Source organism: Podarcis gaigeae (genome assembly GCF_964106915.1).
Source record: "Podarcis gaigeae genome assembly, chromosome: 7".
In the NCBI taxonomy this organism is placed as follows: Eukaryota; Metazoa; Chordata; class Lepidosauria; order Squamata; family Lacertidae; genus Podarcis; species Podarcis gaigeae.
This window is the reverse complement of record NC_139683.1, coordinates 38,519,583-38,534,775: the sequence shown is the minus strand read 5'-3', so window position 1 is coordinate 38,534,775 and position 15,193 is coordinate 38,519,583. Positions and strand designations below refer to the sequence as shown.

Here is a 15,193-nt window from a genome sequence, read left to right as displayed (position 1 = left end):
GCAGAAAAGCACTTGTACGTCTTCAGAAACGTAGGACCTTCTGCACACAAAGCAGGTGCCGAGTTACTGAGCTAGGGACCCTTCCAAATAATTCATATACAATCCAGCAAAATACTGTGTATATCAACTTAGCTTTAATAACATAATTATTAATGCTTCCTGTTACAGACACCTTCTCATGAACACTGCAACTATTTTATATGGACTAGTTAGCTTTGTAATGGTTATCAAATCGTTCTGAAAGAGCTCTTAATATATTTCCTGGCCTTTTTTGGTGTTTATCCCGAAGATTTTCAAGTGCAATCTTCGCCTGTTGAAAGAAAACCAGAGGAATGCATTGTGTTATAGGAATAGATTGCAAAATAGGTATTCACAGTTATTAATATCTGTGAGGAAAAAGCTAAAGGGATCAGAACCAGAGGCAAGCCATTTATTCCAGCTATAGAAGCACAATATGTAACTTCTTTCATGCAAATGTCTATGTATAATGAGATGTGTTGCATGGGAGTCCTTGTCTCTCAACCCTCAAAAGTGGTTTCTTCAACATGGAGGTTTGGGCCAGAGCAGCCAGGGTGAGGAACCCCCACTAGGAAACTGCTCATCTCTCAGTGAATCCAGCCCACTCTCTTTATGTTTACCAAGAGCACTGTATGAGAGTGGCAGAGAAACAATCACACATATGTGCCTTGGGCTGCTTTGTACACAGTAGTTACCTTGCATGGTTGTTACAATGTAGGATAAAAGGAGCGAACCTCAGGACAACCAAGGCATAACTCCTTGCAGAAAGAAATTTCTTATCTGCCCCTTTAAACAGGCAATCAAAACCTGAAACTTGATGCAGCAAGAAAACAAGCAGAAAGTGCTTGGAGAAGGATCAGGCATACTAAACAATGTTCGCACCCTGTTCCCATCAGCCACCAGGACCCTACATGCTCCTCCCCTTAGCCCCCTCCCTTTGGGATTCGGATTCCAATGTTTTCCTGGAGGAAGGGGTGAAGTGTAACATCCCCTGCAGGAGCAGGTGGAATAAGTCATGCAATGAAATACCATACAAATGGTATCTGTGTTTGACATTGTATTCAGTGAAACGGCATCTCATATAGGAGCTTGCTGATGCATGAAATATAACAAATTACAATATATGTGTTGCAGGTTTAGAGTTGATAGCTTGGTAGTTGGTCAGGAATTATGGCACCGTTTAACAAAGCTGTATCCAATGCTCTCTTAAACACACATCAGTGTGTACATGCAACATATATCAACGTGTACAAGAATTGTCTTCCTCTTCAACCCTCTCCATATCCTCAAAAATTAGCACTACAGTGGCTTGGAGGGACCTTGTCAGGCAAATTCTGGGGCACATAATTAGTCTCAACAAGTTAAGGAGAGGGGAAATTGAGTGATGGGCATAATGCACAAAAGTATATATAATGAACCCTATATCTGGTCATATAGAATGAGGAAATCAATACGTACAATAAAATTTAGAGCTGAAAGAGAAACCAAGAGGAAAAAAAATATTCTGCTTTTAAATTTCCAAGTTTAGAGTTAACTTACTCTTTCAGCCAGCTCTACAGCTGTTATATTTGGATCATATGGGATGGGTTCTCCAACAAATGTCCTCAATTTCACTGGAAACCCTCCGTAAACGGGAAGCAACATACATCGAGTTTTGTCATACAGCCATTTTGTCAGCCCTGTGTATGAAATGGAAGAAGATTCTGAAGGAAAGCGACACCATATCAAATCTGAAATTAGTTGACATTCTCAGTGTTTCGCAATTGAAATAAATAGGAAGAGAGGAAAAGTTAAATAATATGAGTGCTTGGGAAAAGAGATACAGTGGTACCTCGGGTTATGAACACTTCAACTTACTTTTTTTGGGTTACGAACGATTGTAACCTGGAAGTAAGTTGTCCAAATTCTTGGAGGACTCTTCGCTGCCTGGAAGCAAACCTGGACATCGGCGGGGCCTACAGAGCTCTCAGAGGCCTCTGCGAATGCAGGGAACCATGCCCCGACATCCGAGGTGCCTGCAGGGCTCCGCGAATGCCAGGAGCCAAGCCCTGACATCCGTGGTGCCTAGAGCGGTTCTGCAAATGCTGGGAACCAAGCCTCGATGTCCGGGGTGCCTGCAGGGTTCCACGAATGCCCTGACATCCGCGGTGCCTAGAGCGGTTCTGCAAATGCCAGGAGCCAAGCCTCGACGTCCGAGGTGCCTGCAGGGCTCCGCAAATGCCGGGAGCCAAGCTCTGGCATTTGTGGTGCCTAGAGCAGCTCTGCGAATGCCAGGAGCCTAGTCCTGACGTCCACAGTGCCTGCAGGGCTCCACGAATGCCAGGAGCCAAGCCCCGACATCCGCGGTGCTTAGAGCAGTTCTGCAAATGCCTAGTCCTGACATTGGCAGTGCCTGCAGGGCTCCGCAAATGGCGGGATCCAAACCCCGACATCCACTGTGGCTGCAGAGGCTCTGCGACTGAGCTCCAGCCGCAGGAGCTCTCTGAGGCCTCCACGAATGCTGGGAGCCAATCCGATTGTGATTGTGGAAGAGGACCCGGAGCCCCCTCCAAACAGTGAGTTTGGAAATAAATTTTTATTCTTTTCATCTAAAATACTGTCTTATTTATTATATAGTACAGTACATTGATTATTAGGGATCCGGGTGGCGCTGTGGGTTAAACCACAGAGCCTAAGACTTGCCGATCAGAAGATTGGCGGTTCGAATCCCCGCGACGGGGTGAGCACCCGTTGCTCGGTCCCTGCTCCTGCCAACCTAGCAGTTCAAAAGCACGTCATAGTGCAAGTAGATAAATAGGTACCGCTCCGCTGAGAAGGTAAACGGCATTTCTGTGCGCTGCTCTGGTTCGCCAGAAGCGACTTAGTCATGCTGGCTGTACACCGGCTCCCTCGGCCAATAAAGCGAGATGAGCACCGGAAACCCAGAGTCGGTCATGACTGGACCTAATGTTCAGGGGTCCCTTTACCTTTACATTGATTATTGCCATCATTTTATGGATCAATGGTCTCGTGAAACAGTAACATTTGTGTTAAACTGCTGTTTTAGGGTGTGTGTTTTCATCATCTGGAACGGATAAATCCACTTTCTATTACTTTCAATGGGAAAGTCCGCTTCAGGTTAAGTACAGACTTCTGGAACCAATTAAGTACTTAACCTGAGGTACCACTGTACAAGATATTCAGTCAGCTCTTCTCAGCTCTTTGCAATCAGTCATAAGTTGTGTATAATAGACTACAGAATATGGTATGTTTCCTGTTCAGTTCCCCTCCATTTTAGGGTTCCTCCCACATTTATCGATTATAGCTTTCTGTTAAATCTACTAGAAAACTAAGCAAGGGCATGTTCACTCAGTACTGAGGCAGGCAGCACAGCTTTTGCAGATAAGTGTACATGGAATAAAATCTATTAGTGAGTAGTAAATAGATATTCTTTTAAAAAGATCATTCTGTATTATTAAAATGTATATTGTCTGAGATCTCTTGATCAACCAAGGTACTTAACTTACTTGTCTTTCCAACGGTCCTGTATGCTTCACAAATGTTTTGTGTAAAAATAGGGATGATGGGCTAAAAAAAAAAAAAGATGAAACAAACATGAAAAGAAAGGTGAGATTTGGATAATTATTTTGTCCCAACCAAGCCTTAATTTTTGTTATGGACTACGAAGAATGCTTCACATCTGGGATTATAATGAGAAGCAACTCATAAATGATAATGTAATTGGCTTTAAAATTCCTGACACATCTATTCAAATCTCTCAGATGAAGAAAATTCAGAAGCTGTCCTCCAGATTTTCAGGAATTTAAGGGGGGGGAAGAGAATTTCCTGGTTTGTCCTGAGGGGGAAAGGAAGCCAGGTTCAGCCAACCGGCCACTGCTTTTTGGAGTTTGGTGGCAGCTCGTAGGCAATGAGCAGCTGAAAAAGGTCTTGGGGATGACCAGGACTCTGCGGGTTCCTATGGAGGTCAAAAGCAAGTTCCCAACGGGTCTGAGGTTCCATTTGGTGCTGGCCTAACCCGGCTGTCAAGCTGTGATCTCTGGGCTCCAATGTGTTCCAGAAGCAAGCTGCCTCGAATTTCCTACTCAGCGAGCAGCAGATTTCCCAGAAAATAAAACCAAGGAAAAGGGGATTTATTATTCAAGTGTCTTTAGCATTTGGATTAATTTGGCGAATTTCCAGGAGAACAAAAGGGGAGTCTTCTCTAGAATTGGTGACTATCCTGCATGGGAACCAGATGGCTGAAGCACTGAAGGAAACAAAGAAACTCTGCCATCGGAAATAAAAGGAAGGGGACAGGGGGATACAAACTTTGAAAACTTTCTTTTTTTAAAAAAAGCATTCAAACTTTTATACTCCTCCCCCCTGGATTCAATTGGCGGCAGCTATAGCATCTCTTGGCAGACAATTTGGCTTTAATTGAATTGAGGCAAAAAGAGATGCTTTTATGGTTTAGATCTATTGCTCAGCAATCTGGTGAAGCAATAAGGGATAAAATAATTGAGGCAATTGCAAATCTTCTTGAGACTCAAAAGCAGTAGGGATTTACAATATGTAAAGGTTTGTTTTAAAGCAGTGTTGGGAAGAGCTGTGGCACTCCAGATATCATTTGACCCCCAAACAGGATATTTGCCATCCTCAGCTTTTTTGGATGCTGGATCAAGGATATCAACATATTACATTTTTATCTAGGATAATCGTGAAGGCAATGCAAATTGCACAAAGATCACTCACCACTTTCGCCTCCAAAGCTGCCTGAGCAAAACCTGTGCGTTTACCCCACATTATGCAGTAATCATGACTATACAGTGCTTCTCTACCTCCACCAGGTGAAATGGCCAGTAAACGGCCTTTCTTCATCATTTCCACAATTTCAGCTTTATTGTAAGATTTCAACCCGAGCACATAATAAAACATCCGCAGCCCTGAAAAAATAATAGAAGAATGCATTTTATGTGAAACTTATTTAGGAAATAGTGTGGATACAATACAAGTGTCATTATTCCAAAGATATTGCACTATTATGGATCACAAGCATAGCTCTCTGCTAATACATTTCAACTAGGATTTCATGAAGGGGGACTTTATGCTAATTCCTCTTTTGCTCAGAGGTTCTGACAGTAGGCTTTTTTTGGAAAGCACATTGAGTGGGGTTGAGTGCTGAGGTGGCCACTTTTTAGACATGTGTTCCTCAAGTCAAGTCTGTAATACATTCAGGTTTGCATTATGATAAAAATACAGTTCACAGTGCCTTGCTGCACCATCCAAACCTTCAATCCCTTTAGGGTGCAGAGCTTTTGGATATAGTAGATACACACACGGGGGGGGGGGGGGAGAGATACACGCATGGCACAGAGGAGACAATGCTGATGGAAAAATGCCTCCACCAGCAGAGATTGGTACACAGATATATGGGTGGAGGTTATATGCTGCATTAATTAACCTAGTGGAAAAACTCCAAACAGCCCTCTGTGCTACTGGGTCTCTTTGGACTCCTTCCTCCAAATAACCTTTCTGTGATGTCATAGTTCCCTGGGGTGGCTGCTGTGTGCATGCAGAGGAAGATGATGTGGGGGGAGTGGCAGTGGAGGGCCTTTAACACTACAGCAAGGGTGCCACGTGTATTTGATTGCAGTCACATGGGGGCATAAAAGCTGTGTGTGGGAGTCCTTGATTGGCCATGTGTTTGGGTGGGGCCATGTTTTCTAGGATCTGTGTGCAGATTTGGTGATAGGTTGGACTTGTTATGAAAGCCACGGACATGTCTTTGGGGCTTCACTTGGGCTTCTGCCCATTTCCTTAGCTGTAGCTCCCACCCCATCCCAGCTGCCACCCAGTGGTGTCTGAATACAGGGATTTTGCGCAGTTGGTTTGCTAGTGCAGATGCTCCCAAGCAGAATCCCATACTTTGCATTCTTCTTTCCAGTAAGGAATATCCCATCTTTACTAATGACTGAAGGGACGCAGGTGGCGCTGTGGGTTAAAGCCTCAGCGCCTAGGACTTGCCGATCGAAAGGTCGGCGGTTCGAATCCCTGTGGCGGTGTGCGCTCACGCTGCTCGGTCCCAGCGCCTGCCAACCTAGCAGTTCGAAAGCACCTCCGGGTGCAAGTAGATAAATAGGGACCGCTTACCAGCGGGAAGGTAAACGGCTTTTCCGTGTGCGTCTCTGGCTCGCCAGATGCAGCTTTGTCACGCTGGCCACGTGACCCGGAAGTGTCTCCGGACAGCGCTGGCCCCTGGCCTCTTAAGTGAGATGGGCGCACAACCCCAGAGTCTGTCAAGACTGGCCCATACGGGCAGGGGTACCTTTACCTTTACCTTACTAATGACTGAACTTTGCAAAACTCTTTGTACTTGAGGAAATCATCAACTTAGACACCCCAAAGCCTACGCCTTGCCCTGTTCTGGTATTAAAGTGAACAGCAATTATTACATGAGAGGTTGTAGTCATAGCATAAGAATCAGATGACACATTATCCAGATTCTTCAGTTTTTAGATCTCTGTGGAAGAATGTAGACAGAAATGCACGGCATTTCTTCATGGAGACCATTTCTGCTGACTCAGTTGTGAATTGGAAATAATTATTCATCCTGCATTTTCTCTTTTACTAGCAATGACTTGGTGAGAAAGTACCTTCATCTGCACTAACTAAACTATTTCACCTGTTGCTGCTATTTTATTTATCAGTTGTTTTTACCTGCTTTCCTGATGTACAGTTTTATATTTTATAGCATTGTTTCATAGCTTATAGCATTGTTTTATGTCATATTTTACATGTTTTATGTAAAAAAGCATGATTTAAATTTAAATAATTTACCTGGTATCCAATACGCAACATGATGCATTAATGAAAAGCATGCTCTCCCCGTCTCTAAAAAATATCTAGCCGCAAATAAGACATAGCCGATAGACATAACTCCATGATGATAAATAATAATCCCTGGTCCTTTAGGGATATGTTCTATACCAGTAAGTTCATAACCTGAAAATAATACAAAATGCAACAAAGAAATATTGCAACCATTACTGGAGGAAATCAGTGTGGTTCATAAAAAAAAAATCAATTTAAGATCAGGTTAAAAGCTCTTGTCAGGGGTTCAGAAGGAGAGACACAGGAGGGGGAGCAAATGGAGAGTGAGGAGGAGGAGTACGAGGGGGGCGCAGGCAGTGACAGTGGCCAGAGTTATTCCACAAGCCTCTCTAGCGAATCGGAGGACTCACAGAAGGGAGCGCCGGTGGCCAGAGCGAGGGGGGTTCCAGGGGGGAAGCCCCAGGAGGAAGGGGCCAGCGGGGAGTCCCTGAGCAGCAGTTGGAGATCAGGACCAGCGTCTCCACCAGAGCGCAGTGGGGAGGGGGAGTCCCAGGAGTCGGGACCAGTGTCCTCACCACCAGAGGGAGGAGAGGAGTCAGGTTTGGCAACACCCACATCAGGAAGCGGGGAAACGGTCAGAAGGAAAGTCACCGGCTGGGCGCACGCGCCAAGTTCAAATGTACAGGAGCGCGGCACAGCGGGGAGCCCAGGAAGGGAGCCAGGTCCTAAAGCCCGCCGGAGGGAGGGAGAAGACTCAGGGGGCTCAGCGTCAGAGGAGTCCAGGAAGGAGGAAACTCCAGAGGGCAGAAGGACCCAGCGAAGGAAAGAACAGCGTAAGAGGTGGAGCCGGGCTAGAATCTTAAACTGGTGTGGGTGGAGCAGTGAGTCAGAGGGGACTTAGCCGGTCTAGCGTCAAGACGTGGGTCTGCGCGCCCAGAGCTTTGAAATGGAAACTAAACTTCAATAAAGACTTTTGTACATTATATCCACCGGGCGTTGGTCCTCTGTGAGCTGGGATCTAGAGGCAGACCTGACAGCTCTGTTATATGCTTTTGAATTATGAAGCTGGAGGAGAATCTTGAGAGTCCCATGGACTGCAAGAAGATCAAACCTAACCATTCTTACGGAAATCAGCCCTGAGTGCTCACTGGAAGGACAGATCCTGAAGCTGAGGCTCCAATACTTTGGCCACTTCATTAGAAAAAAAGGCTCCCTGGAAAAGTCCCTGATGTTGGGAAAGATTGAGGGCACAAGGAGAAGGAGACGACAGAGGACGAGATGTTTGGACAGTGTTTTTGAAGCTACCAGCATTAGTCTGACCGAAGCGCAGGAGGCAGTGGAAGACAGGAGTGCCTGGCATGCTCTGGTCCATGGGGTCACAAAGAGTCGGACACGACTAAATGACTAAACAACAACGACAATATACTCCAGCATTCTGGATGCTAGGTTGTCAACCACACGGATCAAGACTTTCTCTGTGGTGGTCCCTTAATGAATGAAGGGATTTCTCCTCTCGTAGAATATTCCTTCCTTGTTTCCTTTTGAGCAGGTGGAAGCATTTTGGCCCAGTCTTTGAGTGAGCTAAAACTGTGTTTTGCTGTTTTCGTCTACTTTAAGCTTTTATATAGGGTTGAGCCCTTGAGACAGTTTAATATGTTGTTATAGTAATACTAAAGTTTTCTGAGACTTTTTTAATTTAAAGAGTAGTATCCCCCTTCTGTATAAGAGCTATCCAGGGCCTGGAGTATATTTGTTCCCCGTCCCAAAGAGCTCCAGCTTCAGGCATCTTCAGACCATTCTCTGAATCTCTTTCTACCAAGTGAGAAAGCTGCTTCCTAGACACCCCCCCTCCTTGACCATGCCCTAAGTAGCTACATGGTCTCATCCTTATGGCCCAAACTTGGTTTTAGTCGTGTATTTCTGATTTAAGTTTCAACACTTACAGTAACATGAGACCTGTGGGAAGCATTGAGAACATATAAAGAGTCCTAGGGATCAGGCCAAAGTCCTCTGTATTAGACCATCCTGTTTCCCACAGTGTCCATCTAAATTAGTAGCCATCACCACATCCTGTGCTGGCAAATTCCATAGTTTGTGTACATACAGTGGTACCTCGGGTTACGGATGCTTCAGGGTACAGACTCTGCTAACCCAGAAATAGTACCTCAGGTTAAGAACTTTGCTTCAGGATGAGAACAGAAATTTGAGGCAGCCTGCTGCAGGAGTGCATTGGAGTCCAGAGATCACAGTTTGACAGCTGGGTTAGCCCGGCAACAAATGGAACTGCAAACCCATTGGGAACTCACTTTTGACTTCCATAGCAACTACAGTGGTACATCAGGTTAAGAGCTTAATTCATTCTGGAGGACCGTTCTTAACCTGAAACTGTTCTTAACCTGAGGTACCACTTTAGCTAATGGGGCCTCCTGCTGCCACCACACCGCCATGGTGCAATTTCTGTTCTCATCCTGAAGCAAAGTTCTGTAACCTGAAGCGTCTGTAACCCGAGGTACCACTGTACATAGTTGCTAATTGTGTCTCTGTGAGGGGTAAACAACATTCTCCAGGTTTCTTTTGGAGAAGAAGCGTCCTTAAAATGTGGTTGAAATGTATGGTGTTTATGCAGCCACCAGCTGACCCTTTCTTTTGTAATCTGTCTTATTTATTTATTTTATCATTTATTGAATTTATATACCACCCTATACCTGGAGGCCTCAGGGCGGTTCACAGAACCGCCTTAGTTTCATACTTCATAAAATGCTTTGTTTTTCTTATTACATAAATAAATAGCCATGCCTTTATTTTGATCCTTATGTGGCCAACCCAAACTTGTAGCTGTTGTGACTCTGAGGGGGTTCAGAGGTCCAGTCCTGATTCACTGTGGCAACTGTTGTACCAGTACTTCAAGCCTTAAATTCTGATCTTCAGTCCTATGAAATTATAGTGACTCATAAGAAAGAATTATCGCTATGAAAGAAACTTTCACTCACCATGCCATATCTTTCCATATATATCTATAATATTAGCAAAAAATGTCCTTGGCTTTTTCCAAATTTTGCTATCAGGACCAGTTTCTTGGTGCTTATTCATCTTCATGTATACATATAGCCCAAATGAGCAAGCACAGCCAACCAAATATATATCTATCATTAATGAACAAAGCAAAATCAGAAGCTTACGAAACCACCAAGGGTGAACCACTGAGCTCAGGTATTCTTCTAAATAAGGAAAACTAATCAAGTTTTGCAGCATTTGAGTAAACCAGCTCATTGTTTCCTGATCTGAAGCACCAAGCGTATGCCAATGAAATAAATATATGAAGTGAATTTTTCTTCAGTTGTGATGCTATTTCCCCCACTGTTTACCTGGAAAACAGAAAATGCAGTACATTGGTTTGATCTGCCATCCCAGAAACATTCATGAATACATGAAAATCTCATGCTGCTTAATATTTTCCTAGTTTTCCCCACTGCAACTTGCTCAGTTGCTGTATTGTGTTTCCAACGTCCATCATGGAGATTTACAAAATTAGAAATATATGACTTCATCATTTATCTGTTGTAAAGCAAGCTCTCTCTCTCTCTCTCTCTCTCTGCTGATGCCTGCACAGGAAGTGACAAATAGCACAACTACTAGCACATTTGCAAACGAAGCAGGGTCCAGTATGGTTGCAAATAGAATGAGAGACTTTGATGAGATTCCTGCATTGCAGCGGGTTGACTAGATGACCATTGGAACCCTTCCAACTCTACCCTTTATGATTATCTGAACAAAAACTTTTACTTACATTCCTGGTAAGCCTAAATTGCCTTTGCTTCAGTCATCTCTCTCTTGAAGCAGCAGAAGTCTTGTCTGGTGCACTTTTTCGTAGGCCAATTTCCACCCCTATGGAGACATGTCCCTTTATGTCGCTGTTTAAAGAGACTCTGATGGGTGTGCCATCTGAATGAGGAAACGAAGAATTGTGAAAAAGAGGGAGTGCTTAGGGTGCCTGCTACTTGGAAGTTGTCGCCATTTTTAATTAAGGATAACTGATGAAATCACATCTATAATAGCAGTCATATTGCACTATAACTATCTGAACTATGATAACATCATCTTGATGGGAGATATGAATGGGGTGGTATCAACCAACATGGATAAATCGCATAGCCAAAACGTAACAAAAGAAGGCAGACTACCCAAAACCTTTTTTGAATTGACTGACAACATGGACTTGATTGACATCTGGAGAACAAAGAATCCTCTAGGAAGAGAAGGAACATTCTTTTCTGAAGCCCAACTGACATGGACAAGAATGAGGAAACGAAGAATTGTGAAAAAGAGGGAGTGCTTAGGGTGCCTGCTACTTGGAAGTTGTCGCCATTTGTAATTAAGGATAACTGATGAAATCACATCTACAATAGCAGTCATATTGCACTATAACATATTGGGTCACAGAAAACCAGTTATTGACTAAGGAGTAAAGGTAGGAATTGTGGCAAGATATGCATGTTAAAGGATCATCCTGCAATACGTAAACCTTAGTAACATGTCATGTTTACAATATTGAATCCTAGCACTGTAAAAGCTCTTCCATTGGACCTGCCATTTAGTTCTACGATTATTTAGTATAATTAGGTCTTTAACATCCCTTGAGAGACAGCCAAATTTAAATAACAATTTGACACACAGCTGTGAGGCATTTGCGAGCTTTTTTGTGGAGAAGTTCTTTTTGCTCCGCCATGACCTCCCTGCCAATTTGAATACAATAAAGGAACTGGAGGCCCCTCGACTGTCCTCGGGCCCAGTATTGGACCCCAGCCGATGTGGACAGACTCCTCTGAGCTGGAAAGCCCACCACCTGTCCTCTTGACCCGTGCCTGTCTTGGCTGATTAGAGCGTGTCCAGACGAGGTGCGTGCCCCCCTAGGAGATATCATCAATTTGTCCCTTGGCACATGGACATTCCCAGGGGAACTGAAGGAGGCAGTGGTGCGCCCGCTCTTAAAGAAAACATCATTAGATCCTTTAGATTTAACCAATTACCGCCCGGTTTCAAATCTTCCGTTCCTGGGTAAGGTGATTGAGAGAGCAGTTGCTGAACAGCTTGGTGGGTTTCTGGATGAAACATCGGCTCTGGATCCATTCCAGTCCGGCTTCCGTGCTGGTCATGGGACCGAGACGGCTCTGGTCGCCCTAACAGATGATCTCCGTAGGCAGCTAGATCAAGGCGGGCCGGGGCTGCTGATTCTTCTAGACCTGTCAGCAGCCTTCGACATGGTCGATCATGAACTCCTGGACCACCGCCTTGCCGACGTGGGGATCCAGGGCACAGTCCTTCAATGGCTGTGCTTGTTTCTCTCTGGTCGGGGACAGAGGGTGGCTCTTGGGGGGGAATAGTCATCGCGCCACTCCTTGGTGTGTGGAGTGCCTCAGGGTGCGATACTCTCCCCGATGCTTTTCAACATCTTTATGCGCCCCCTCGCCCAGCTTGTCCGGAGTTTTGGGCTGGGTTGCCATCAGTATGCTGATGACACCCAACTCTATCTGTTGATGGATGGCCATCCTGACTCGGCCCCAGACACACTGATCAGATGTTTGGATGCTGTGGCTGGATGGTTACGTGGGAGCTGGTTGAAGCTAAATCCTTCGAAAACAGAGGTCCTGTGGCTGGGATGGGACTATATGGGATTGAGGGGGGAAACTCCCATCTCTTGTGGGGGTGCAATTAGTGCCAGCACCGTCCGCTAAGAGTTTGGGTGTAATCTTCAACACCTCCCTTTCCATGGAGGCGCAGATTACAGCTATAACAAAGGCGGCATTTTTTCATCTCCCCAAGCTAAGCAATTGGATCCTTACCTCTCTTGCCCTGACCTAGCCACTGTGATCCACGCGACAGTCACCTCCAGACTGGATTATTGTAACTCGCTCTATGTGGGGCTGCCCTTGAGACTGAGCCAGAAACTCCAGCGGGTGCAGAATGCTGCGGCGAGACTCCTTACGGGGTCCTTGCTGCGAGATCACATTCACCCGGTGCTATACCAGCTGCACTGGCTCCAGGTGGAGTACAGGATCAGGTTTAAGGTGCTGGTTTTAACCTTTAAAGCCCTATACGGCCTAGCACCCTCGTACCTACAGGACCGCCTCTCCTGGTATGTCCCACAGAGATACTTACGGTCTTCAAATAAAAACATCTTGAAGGTCCCAGGCCACAGAGAGGTTTGGCTGGCCTCAACTAGAGCCAGGGCATTTTGGCTGTGGCTCCGATCTGATGAAACGCTCTGTCACAAGAGACTAGGGCCCTGCAGGACTTGACATCTTTCCGCAGGGCCTGCAAGACAGAGCTGTTCCACCAGGACTTTGGGAAGGCACAGCCTGACTCCATCCTTCGGCAATCTTTGCGGAACTCTGGCCCAATGGTTGCCATTGGTTTGATTTGAGTTAATTTTATAATGAATGATTTTAGAGTGTTGTGTTGTTCTGTTGTTCTGTTGTACTGTTTTATTGTTGTTAGCCGCCCTGAGCCGGGCTTCGGCTGGGGAGGGCGGGATATAAATAAAATTTATTATTATTGTTATAGTTATTCTTATTGTTAATTCTACAGCAGCATGTGTATGTGGATTTCATTAAGACCTACTAGGTTTGAATACTGAATCTCAAGTAATCATCCTCAGTAATCAATCCTACTCTAATAAACTTGACCAGCTACTTGTGCTCTAGGCATTGTCTAAGATCTCCAATACAATCTGTTTGATTGATTGGTTAAATTCTGCCATGCTGATTTTTCTGCAGGCAGCTCATCAAAAAGCTTCTTCACTCATTGCTCTTGCAGTATGCTTTGCTTTCTCAGGAGCTCCAGAAATTCCAGGTTGACATGCTTTGACATCAAAGGGTCTCCGGCTTTCGGTACATGTTCAATATTGTCAGTTGGGGGTCCAACATGCATTTGTCAGTTATGTCAAAGCAATACTGTAATCACATAGACATATGGTGGTCTTAACGTTTATTTCTCAAAAAAACATGAAAGTGATATGAAAGTAGCCAAGACAAATGTGCCACAGAAGCCCACCAACCCTTGCAAAAGCCGAATAGGTAAAGGTTCTTTTGGCATGTGGGTGGAGGAAATAAAAAGGCACCTGTTAGGATGGATAGTGCAGAAGGTAGCAATGCCAACAAGAAGAAAACCCAGAGCCACTGATTGTATTTATGCCCCCAGTCATCGTCTATGCTGAGTACTACAATGGCAACAGGAATTGAGGAGGAAAAAACTGCCAGGCAGTGACATCCCCATGTCATAAGTGTGAAGGCAGACAGGAAGGCCCTGGCACAGGGCAGATTGTCGTTTTATCAGTTTTAATTGCACAGCCTGAATTTGGCTCATCAACCCTTATGCCGCAGCTCCCACTGGCCAAATGGACCCTTTCTCCACAGTCTATCTCAACACCTGAATGTTTTAGAACGAATGGCTTTGGACAGGGAAGCAACTAAGAAAATGAGAGATTGCAAAGGACTAGAAGGATCAATTCTCTTTTATCTTTATATCATTTTGCTGTTCCTTCCTTTCCTTGGTACAGCCTATTCAGGAGAAGCTATCTGCTTCTCCAATATGGAGGTAAGATGGTAGTGAAGGCAGCAGAAAGAATATGGGAAATAACAGCTTCAACATTTTACAACTGGGATAAATCATTAAAACTGGGATAAATATTCAGATATATGATTGAGGGAAGGGGTTTTTTTCTTTGTAATCCAATAACTGAGGGTTTTGTGGGGGAACGAACCAGTGTATTGCATGACTTCTACTTATCTGGAGGTAGAGGGAGAGTGGGGAAGATAATGGCAAGGTGGGTGTGATTAAAACACATCAATGGAGCCACTCCACTGATCCTGCTTGTTTGTTTATACCATGCTGACCAACTTGCCTTTCCCCCTCTACCTCCTGTTAAGCAGCAGCAGGTGAGCAGCAGTGCCCCTTCACACACTGAAACTGCTATAACCCATCATGGTGCAATGCAGGGGCATGTAAGAAAATGTCTCCTGCAGTTGCTATGCCTCCTTAATTGCTAGGTACACCCACACCTCCAACTATGTTGGCGTGGTTTTGAAATGGGCTGGAACACCCCATTAAGGTGTTATCCACCCTGCATTGTTGAAACTCTCACTATGTGGGCAGTGAGAACTTCAATCAATGATGCTATCAGGATGACAAGAATGGAGCCACTTCTGAATGAATACCACACAAAAATTGCAACAAGTACGATTGATTTCCCATGACTGCTTAATTGGATATTTTGTGTAGATATTTCTGCAGCTTCCATTATTCTAGCATCATTATTTTAGTAAAAAGAACTAGTCACTTTCAGGAATTTTGTCAAAAAGCAGGATAT

The 15,193-nt window shown here is 44.7% G+C and overlaps 1 protein-coding gene and 1 long non-coding RNA gene across 2 annotated transcripts in view; one reads left to right on the top strand and one right to left on the bottom strand.

Annotated features, from left to right (window-relative positions):
* LOC310848707 overlaps positions 1-15,193 on the top strand; it is a 178,061-nt gene that overhangs the window by 26,504 nt on the left and 136,364 nt on the right. The gene's annotated exons all lie outside the window — the stretch shown is intronic.
* Positions 113-10,844, bottom strand: LOC310848637 (DGAT1/2-independent enzyme synthesizing storage lipids-like). Its single transcript, XM_083748010.1, has 7 exons — positions 10,616-10,844; positions 9,819-10,193; positions 6,835-6,999; positions 4,750-4,940; positions 3,525-3,585; positions 1,558-1,697; positions 113-310 (listed from the first exon to the last, which is right to left on the bottom strand). Exons 2-7 carry the CDS (start codon positions 10,096-10,098, stop codon positions 206-208), a joined length of 942 nt encoding a protein of 313 aa, XP_083604136.1. The 5' UTR covers positions 10,099-10,193; positions 10,616-10,844; the 3' UTR covers positions 113-205.

Excerpts from the sequence above, each read along its gene's own strand:
- LOC310848637 (XM_083748010.1), bottom strand. The coding sequence starts at position 10,098 with ATGAGCTGGTTTACTCAAATGCTGCAAAACTTGATTAGTTTTCCTTAT. Across the intron at positions 7,000-9,818 it reads ATATGGAAAGATATGGCATG|GTTATGAACTTACTGGTATA; the intron begins GTGAGTGAAAGT and ends TATTATTTTCAG. Across the intron at positions 4,941-6,834 it reads TGTTGCGTATTGGATACCAG|GGCTGCGGATGTTTTATTAT; the intron begins GTAAATTATTTA and ends TTATTTTTTCAG.